The sequence below is a fragment of the Lasioglossum baleicum genome, unplaced genomic scaffold (genome assembly GCF_051020765.1).
Source record: "Lasioglossum baleicum unplaced genomic scaffold, iyLasBale1 scaffold0401, whole genome shotgun sequence".
Lineage (NCBI taxonomy): Eukaryota > Metazoa > Arthropoda > Insecta > Hymenoptera > Halictidae > Lasioglossum > Lasioglossum baleicum.
In genome coordinates, this window is record NW_027469461.1 from 38099 (window position 1) to 48159 (window position 10061).

The 10061-nt window shown below is 47.4% G+C and overlaps 1 protein-coding gene across 1 annotated transcript; it reads right to left on the reverse strand.

Moving 5' to 3' along the window:
* Nucleotides 1–6501: 6501 nt before the first annotated feature.
* LOC143220225 (uncharacterized) lies at nucleotides 6502–7093 on the reverse strand. The gene is made up of 2 exons (XM_076445916.1): nucleotides 6675–7093; nucleotides 6502–6610 (listed from the first exon to the last, which is right to left on the reverse strand). The coding sequence occupies exons 1-2, from the start codon at nucleotides 7091–7093 to the stop codon at nucleotides 6502–6504; spliced, it is 528 nt and encodes a 175-aa protein (XP_076302031.1).
* Nucleotides 7094–10061: the final 2968 nt, after the last annotated feature.

The following is a 10061-nucleotide window of genomic DNA, read 5'->3' on the forward strand; positions in this document are numbered from 1 at the left end:
ACGCAACTCTAAGGCCATAACAGGCGTGTCGCCCGGAAGCGTATGTACGTATAAAGACAATTATGTAAAATGAAAATAAGTTTCATCATAATATTGGCATAAACGTACAATCGACTAATTCCAAAGATACTATCACTGATAAATACAATTTTTTAAACCAAAAATTGAAAATTTTGAAATGAACTGGAGATACCATAACAGCAAATTATAGTATGTAGATATAAACAGAATACAGAGTAATAATGTACACGGTACAATATCAAGGTCAAAGAAATTATCATAGCCCATACAGAATTGTCGCTCCGATATTCCGCAACTGCAAGAGAACTCCACCCGTGTCGCTCCGGAAGCGTAGGTACGTACACGCAAAATCGTTAAAATATCAACAATATGGAAAACGGATGACATAAACGTACACTCAACTGATTCCGAAGTCACTTTTCATAAAACGTACAATGATTGATATCAAAAATTGGGAATTTTGGAAAAATTCGTATGTATTAAACCAGTAAATTACAGTATATATAAATAAATGGAAGTATGCGAAGGAATGCATACGGTAGTATATCAAAGTTAAAGAAATTAACGTAGGCCATACAGCAGTTGTTGCTCAGACCTAGCGAACGCAAGAACAAGACCAATCCAGTCCTGTCGCTCCGGCAGCGAAGGCACATATAGAAACATTCACACAATGTAACAGCAAATAATACAAGATATGGTTATAAACGTACACACAACTAATTCAAAGACACTTTTACTAAAAAGTACAATTCTTTATACAAAGATTACGGAATTCTAAAAAAGCATCGAATATATCATAACTGTAAATTACAGCATGTAAAATAAAAGAAAGCTGCGTGAGAATGCATACGGTACAATATTATGGATAAAGAAATTAACAAAGGTCATCCAGTAATCCCGACCGATCTGTCGCACGAAACTAATAGACTTCGCTAGTCGTGTCTCTCTGGCAGCGTAGGAACGTATAACATCAATAATTCAAAATAACAAAGAATTTAACATAATATTGTTATAAGCGTACGCACAAATAATTTCGTAGACACATCTGCTAATGAATACAATTTCTTGTACTAAAAATTGAAAATTTTGATAAAAATCGAAAATATCATTCACTAAATGAAAGTATGCATAACTAAATGGATGACTGGGCAAAAACGCACACGGTACAATATCAAGGTTCATGAAATTAACGATGATCATGCAGTAATGTCGATCCGATCGGCCATATGAAACTGCAAGACCAGTCCAGGCGTGTTATTCCGGCAGCGTAAGTACATATAGAGACAAACCTATAAGATAACAATGAATTTAACAAAATATTGTCATTATCGATCACTCTACTAATTCTATCGCATTTGCCCTAGTAAATGCAATTATTAAAACAAAAAGGTTGAAGTTTTGAAAAGAAATTGGAAATATCATAGCTGTAAGTTACAGTAAGTATAAGAAAGTGGATAACTGGGGAAAATGACTACGGTAGATCATCAAGTTTAACGCAATAAATGAGGGCCTTCCAGTATGCCGCGCCGATGTGGCTATCGCAACTGCAACACCGCTCTAGTCTTGTCGCACAGGAAGCGTAGGTACGTATATAGACAATCGTATAAGACAACTGTAAGTCTAACTAAATAATGTCATAAACGTACACTCAACTATTTCCATAGACACTTTTACTAAGAAATGCAATTTTTGAAATTACCAATTGGAATTTTATGTGAAATCTAAAATATCAATGCCGTAAATAACGGTGTGTAGTATTAAGCAGAAAACTGCGAAAGAATGCTTACAGAACAATCTTATTGATAAAGTAATAAACAATGACAATGCAATATGCCGCCCCGATCTATAGCACGCAACTACAATACCACTCCAGCAATGTCGGTCTGGAAGCGTACGTGCTCATACAGCCAATCATATGAAGTATCAATGGGGGTAACGAAATAATATCATAAACGTAAACTCTACGAATTGCAAACACACTTTCATTATGTCATACAATTTCTTCAAATAAGAAACGAAAATTTTGAAAAAAATTGAAAGTATTAGTACACTAAATTACAGTATGTGAAAATAAATGGTAGAATTGGGGAAAAATGCATACGGTACAAAAGCAGGGTTAAAGAAATTAACGTAGGTTATTAATATACAGTAGTATCCCTCCAATGTCCAAAACGCAACTACATGCTCCGGCCAGTCGTGTAGCTCCGACAGCGTATGTACTTATATAGACAATCATATCATATATCAGTATTTTTAACAAGATAATGCCATAAACGCGTACGCTCAACAAATTTCAATGGCACTTTTACTAAGAAATACAATTTTGTTTACGTAAAATTTGAAAATTTCGAAGAGGAACGAAAATATAACAACAATAAATTACAGTATCTATAAATAAATAGAAAACTGGGAAAAGATGCATATGGTACAATATCAAACAATAGCAATTTCCGACGACCATCAAGTTGTGTCGTTCCCATCTACCGAACGCAACCACAAGACGACTCCAGTGGTATCGTGCCGGCAGAGAAGGTACATATGGAGACAATCATATAATATAACAGGTACTATAACAAAATATTGTCACAATCGTATGGTTAACTAATTCCAAAGGCACTTTCCATGAACGATTCAATTTCAGAAATTAAAAACTTGAAATTTTGAAAAAAATCGAAAATATCATAACAGTACATTACAGTTCATGTTCAGATATAGAAATGAGTCTCCATTTCAGTGACGGGTACCTTAACTTCATGTGTGCATTAGAAGGCCGAACGTCACACCTTTCGAGAACGTTACCATCTTATTTCAGAGACGAACGGAAAAGTCAATAGCTTCACCTATCCTGTGAATCGGGGCGGCAAGCCAGGTATTCCGGAAGTAAATCCGTTAAACAGTATGGTAAATAGACAGCTTAGTTCACCGTTCGAATATTAAAAGCAGGCCGCCAAGCCGTCGTAGAGCATTACCTATATGTGTAGGGTCAGACTTATTACAGAATGCGTTTCGCTCCGAAAAACTAACTCGCTACATCGGGAGTATTACACCGTGTTCCAGAGACACTAACTCGTATCCATGTTAGTGTCGAGCACGTTAATTGCATGCATGAATAGAAAACTCGAGAATCATACCGTTCGAGACCGCTACCACCATCTTTGAAATTCAAACGGCTAAGTCAATAACTACACCCATCCTGCGATTTCGAGTGTCAAGTCAGGTATTCCGGACGTAAATCCGCTGAACAGTATTCGCAATAGTACTGGCAATGTACAGAGTCAAACAGTAGTAGAAGTTTACCAATACGTAGAGAGTGAAGCTGTCCACAGAGGGCATTTATTCATCGCTAACTTAACCCGTTGTATCGATAGGATAACTACTAGTTCAGAGATACAAATTAGTATGTATTTTAGTGACGGACACCGTGATCGCGTGTATGAATAGGAAAATCGAGGGTCTATACGCTAAAGAATGTTGCCACCTTCTGTAAGAGACAAACGGCTATATTAATAGCTACACCTGTCCTGCGTTTCCGATAGTCCACCCGGGTATTCCGGGAGGAAATCTGCTGAACAGCGTTGGCAATGGACAAATTAATACACGGTATGAATATTGAAGCAGACCGTCATACCGTTGTAGATCGTTACCTATTTATATAGAGTCAAACTTTTTGCCGAAGGCCTTACCATCCGAGATGCTAACCCGCTGTATCGATAGTATACCATCGTGTATAGTGGATAAAGTTGCAAGAGATTTTAATGACGGGCACTTTAACTTCATATATGAATTATATGATCGGGAGTCAATCCGTTTGCGATCTTTATCACCTCCTTTGATAATCGATCGTCTACGTCAGTAGCGTCACCTATCTTATGATTTCCGATCGTCAAATGAGGTATTCGAGGAGAAAAGCTGCTCTACAATATTGGCATTAGACACGCTGTTTCACGGTACAAATATTAAAGTACACCGTCAAACCGTTGTAGAATGATATCTATTGGTACAGATTCAAACTTCTTACCGAAGGTCTCACCTTCCGCGATCCGCGCCTTCCTCATCGAGAGTATAGCCTCGTGTTTAGAGAAGCACAATAGTATACATTTTAGTGACGGGCGCCTTAATTCCATGTATGAAGTAGAAGATCGAGGGTCAGTCCGTTACAGAACGATACCACCGTCTTCGCTAGTCGATCAGATAAGTCAATAGCATTAGCTATCCTGTGGTTACGATAGACAAATCTGCTACACGGGGTAAATCCGCTGAAGAGTATTAGCAATAGACACCATAATTCACGGTTTGAACATTAAAGTCGAAATTGAATCTGTCGGAGATCAGTTTCAATTCGTATAGAAGCATGCCTTTTAACGAATGACTTACATTCCAAGAACAAAACTCGCTGTATCGATATAATAATGACGTGCCCAAGGGAACACATTAATACGCATTGTAGTGATGTACACCTTAATTCCATGCACGTATTATAAGAGCGACCGTCAAATCGTTCTACAACGTTATCACCTTCTTCGAGAGCAGAAGTTCTAGATCAATACCTGCACCTCTCCTGTCATTCCGAAGGTCAAACAAGGTATTCCTGGAGTCATTCCGTTGAATACTACTGGAAACGGACATCTTAATTCACGGTATGAATATTGAGAGAGCCATATAGAGAGTACAACAACTTTGTGCTCAGAGAAGCACATTACTTTTCATTTTCGCGACATGCACCTAAATTTCAGGTACGAATAAGAAAATCGAGAGTAATGCCATTCAACAACGGTTTGCAAGTCGCATAGCTAAGTCAATATCATGACGTATTCTGTGATTCCGAGAGCTGCTCAAGTTATTCCCGGTGTAAATTTGCTGAACAGTATTGACAATAGTCGCATTACTTCATGGTAATGTTATGAAAGTAGAGAAAATCCGTTCGACTACCTTTCCAGGTCGTATATAGTAAAACGTATTACCGAAAACCTTAATTTCGGCGAACGTAGCTCGCAATATAGCGAGTGTAACTTCGTGCTCACAGATACAAATTAGTACACATTTTATTTCGGGGCTCCTATATTTCATGGATCAATATGAAAATCCAGAGTCAAACCCATGGAGAACTTTACCACCTGCCTTAAGTGTCGGACAGAGCTATGTCAATAGCTTCACCTATCCTGTGACACCGCGAGTCAAAGAAGGTATTCCTGGGGAAAAGGAGATGAACAAAATTTTTGCAATAGACACCTTAATTCAGTGTATGAATATTAAAGTATAGAATCGTACTGTCAGTTAAAATTAACAATTCGTATTAAGCCATTTCTTTCACCAAATACGTTACCTTCCGAGAACGCAATCCGTTGCAGCGATTGTGTTCCTTAGTTTTCACGTTTTCAAATTATTATACACTTTAGCAGTCAGATACATTACCTTCATGCATATATAGGAATATCGAGGGCATGCCATTCGGGAACATAGCCACCTTCTTCGAGAGCGGCACAGCTTTTTTTTGTTTTTTGATGCGGGGGAATCTTCAGAAGATGTCCCGGCCCCCTGGGGGAGGGGCCGGGGGTCTGTCGGATTCGTTCCGACTAAACCCCGCGGTGGTCCGCCGTCTCCGCTAAGAGGAGCGCCGGGAATTCAAGCGTCAGGCACGGAAGCCGTCCGGCACTCCCCCACCGCTCACGTTGCTGAGATCATCTTCGCGCGTTGCGTTTCTAGCTCTTGGCTCTTCGGCAGTGCCGCGTGGACCACACTGCGACACCGACACCACCTTGGACCGCGATCCCGGAGAGGTCGGTCCCTCAACCAACCACCCAGCGATCCCCATTGGCGACGGGAATGCAAAGGCCAGGGACAGCCTCGACCGGCAGGGGCTCTTCCCCTGACGTTATCCGACCACGTGGGACTAACGTCCGGGCGCGCTCAGGCGAGACTGCGTCGCGCTCGCCGGAACCGCCTTCCGGAGCCAGAGCGGGCCTGGGCTCCTCCTGCCCGGCCACGCTCCGCTGCGTCCTTCTGCAGCATCACCTGCTTGCAGAAGGAGGCCTCAGCTCGACAATTCCTCTCGGGCTCCACCATGTTAAGCACAATGGCGAAGGGCGAGTGGTCCCACCATACAACACTCTGCAGTGCCCGTTTTTCAACTGTCTAGGCCGGACAGTCCTCCAGGGTGTGCTGCGCGGAGTCCACCTCCGCGTCGCAGAATCAACACCCTGGCGTAACCTCTCGCCCGACCTTTTTGAGATACTATCCGGACCACCGGTGTCCGGAGAGCACCTGCGCTAGGCGGAATGTCCGCCTGCCCCCACTCTTCATCCAGGCGTCTAGGACCGGGACGATGGCTCCGACGGTCCTATGGCGGAGGCTCGCCTGACGGCTTTGCCTCCGTCTCCAATCTTCCAAACCGGCCCGTCGGATATCCGTCGTGACGTTATCCGCTTCCACCGGTCCTAGACTCGGGAGCCCGCTCGGTCGACGACGCACGATGTCGTAAGTTCAGGCCTCCATTCCCGCCAGCAGATCCAGCGGCAGGAGGCCCGCCACCAGGGCGGTGACGGCCTCGTGTGAGACGGTGCGATACCCCATCACCACACTGATGGTCAGTCTGCGTCAGACGCTAGCGATTCTGGCACAGCTTTTGCGGCTGGACATCAGTTCCGCGCCCATACCGTGGATCGTACAAGGCCATCGATCGGATGACCCCGGAGTACAGGCGGCGCACTCTCTCGTCCGCCCCTCCGATGTTGGGGAGGTGCAGGCACAGTGCCACACACGTCTGTTCGAGGCGAGGGGCTAGCTGCCCGAAGTGGTCCTCGAAGGTCCATCGGCCGTCCAGCAGGAGGCCGAGATACTTCATCGTATCCCGGACCTGGACTGCCTTTCCACCCACGTAGACCGATCCTCGTCGTACGTTGCCAGACGGTGCTACCCGCTTCGTCCCGCCGAGGAACCAGATCGCCTGGGTCTTCTCCGTCGAGACGCGGAATCCCAAGCGTTCTATGGCCTTGACCACTGTGGCCACTCCCAGTTCGGCGAGCAGGGTCGTCCTCCCAGCACTCGCGACCGCTCGGCGTGACGAGGGTGTCATCCGCGTAGCAAGTAACACTCACCCCCGTCGGGGACCGAGCCATGCAGCACTGTATCGAACGCTAAGTTCCACAGGATCGGACCCAGTACCGACCCCTGCGGGACCCCGCAGCGTATCTCTCTGCGCACAGTACCGTCCCTCCCGGGATATTGTAAGCGCCTGTTGGACAGGGAGTCTCGGACAACCGCCGCCAGGTACTGGGGCACCTCGTGCCGCTCCAACGCCACCCTGACGGCAGTCCAGGGCAGGGGATTAAACGCGTTGGCGTTGTCGAAACTAACGGCCAACATCACCCCGCCCTGATGGACGACCGTCTACGACACGGACCTGACGCCCTGAACTGCGCCGACGGACGACCGCCCCTGCTGGAAACCGAACTGTCGGTCATCCAGATCCGGACCAGCTCTCGACAGGTGGTCCCTCAGCCCCCTAGCTACCACCCTTCCGAAGAGCTTCCCACCCTCGTCGAACAGGCAGATCGGCCTGTGCGCCGCCGGAGACTACTGGGACTTGCCCACCTCCGGCAGTAGCACCGCCTTGGCCCTCTTGTAGCACTCCCGAAACTTGCACTCCCGGACGCACAGTGCGAAGAGGGTCCCCACTCGACTCCAGGACCCAGGCGCGTCCAGGGATCCCGTCCCGTCACGGCGCCTTGGATCTCGCTCCAATTTCCCGTATCGCTTGGCTCAGCTCCTCGGAGGTTACCCCACGGTCAACTGTCCATCCGACTTCGCATCGCGTCGTCGGGGCCTCCTCCGCTGTCATCACCTTCCCAGGTGACGCGGGGAGTAGGGCGTTGAAGGCCCGCTTCGCGAAGGCAGGCTCCATGCTCTCCGTAAGCGGCGGAGCCCACCCCCTCACTCTGCCTAACACGACGAGATACGGACGACCCCACGGTTCTCGATGCAGCGTTTCTAGCAGAGCCTTCCACTCGGAGGATCTCGCCTTCTTGATCGCCCTGCGCAGGCTCTTGTTCGTGCGCCTGCACTCCCTGCGCAGGGCAGACTCCTCCTATGACGTGGCCGCTCTTCCGCGTCTGGCCCGGGTGTACCGGCGGCGGGCTCGATTGCCCTTTCCCTGAGAGTCGTGAGCTCGACGCTACACCAGTACACCGACCTCGGTGGCTTCTTCGTTGCCCGTGGCATGGCAACGTCGCACGCCTCGGTCATGGCTCGCTGGAGCTCCGAGACCTGCGCGTCGACGTCACCCGCCGGGCCTGGGGACCAGTCCGCCGCGTGCACAGCATCCCCGTCCATGCGCTGCAGCTGCCACCTCCGAGCCGAGTCGATGCCGCCTCTTCTTACCTCTTCTCGACGACGCCGGGCCGGGCCCGGGGCGCGGTACCGCATGAGGATGGGTATATGGTCGCTCAGCAACTCGATCTTCTCTTCCACTCCCCATGCGGTGAGCCTCTTCAGCGTGGCCGGCGAGGCGAAGGAGTTGTCCACCACGGACTCCCTCGCCGGCCTCACGTACGTGCTAGCCCCGCCCCTGTTCAGGATCCTCAGATCCAACCCGGCTGCCCATTCGAGTAACGCCTTGCCTCTCGCGTTGGTCCTCCGGCACCCCCACGCGGTGGCGTGGGCGTTGAAGTCCCAGAGGACGAGCACGGGCCAGGACAGGTGCTGGTTCACCGCTTACTGTCCATGCAATCCTCGTCCTCCGCGAGCGTGCGGTTGGGCTAGACGTAGCAGCCCACCAGTACGACGTCACTCCACCGGACCCTCACATGGCCTTACCCTAGGTGCTGCGGCGTGGCGATCGGGTTGCGGGCTGTGTCCCGCCACACCATAAAGAGTGGCACAGCTACGTCAATACCTGCAACTACCCGGTGATACCGATAGTTAAACCACGTACACTAGGAGTACATTCGCTACACAGCATTGGCAATAGACACCTAACTCTCGGCATGAGCATTAGTGTAGGAAGTCAAATCGTCGGGGAGCATTACAAAAAGTTATAGAGTCATTCTATTTGCAGAATACGTTACCTTCCGAGAACGTGTCCCGCAATATCGAGAGCATGACTTCGTGATAAGAGAAACAAATTAGAAAACATTTTAATTACGGGCACCATGACTTCATGTATGATCTAGAAGATCGAGGGTCAAACCGCACGAGAACGTTGCGCCCTTCTGTCAGAGTCGAACGACCATGTCAATACGTTCAACTATCCAGGGCTTCGGAGAGCCAAACCAGGTAATCCTGGTCTAATACGCTGAACAGTATTGGCAATAGACCGCTTATTTCACGGAATGAATAATAATGCAGAGCATGAAACCGTTGAAGAACTTTACCTATTCGTATAGAGTCAAAAGGTTTACCGAAGGCCTTACCTTCCTAGAAGCTAACCAGCTCTGCAGAGGGTGTAGCTTCGTGTTCAGAGAAGCAAGTTAGTATGAATTTTAGTGACAGGCACCGTAATTTCATGTATTGCATATTAGATCGAGGACCAAACCGTTCGAGAACGTAACCACATTCATTTAGAAACGAACGGCTCAGACCATAGTTTGACGTATTCAAATATTCTAAGAGTCAAACCATGTATTCCCGGAGTTAATGTTACTAATTGGCTACCCTGAACACTGAGCAAGACACTTGCTGCAGCGGTTTGGGCTTCTCGGAATGTATCACCCACGGTAAAAGTTTGACTCTAAATTAAAAGACAAAGCTCTATAACTGTTGGACGCTCTACCTTCATATTCATACCGTGAAATAAGCTGTCTATTGCCAATATTGTCCTGCGGATGTGCTCCCGGAATATCTGGTTTTACTTCCGGAATCACAGAATAGCAGTTGCTATTGTCTCAGCCGTTCCACTGTCAGCGAACATGGCAAAGGTCTCAACGGTTTGAACCGAGATAGTTCTAATTCATGCACGGAACAATGGTGCCTGTCTATACTATGTATACTAATGTGCTTCGCTGGTCTCGAAGTAATACTATCGATGCAGCGGGTGAAATTCGTGG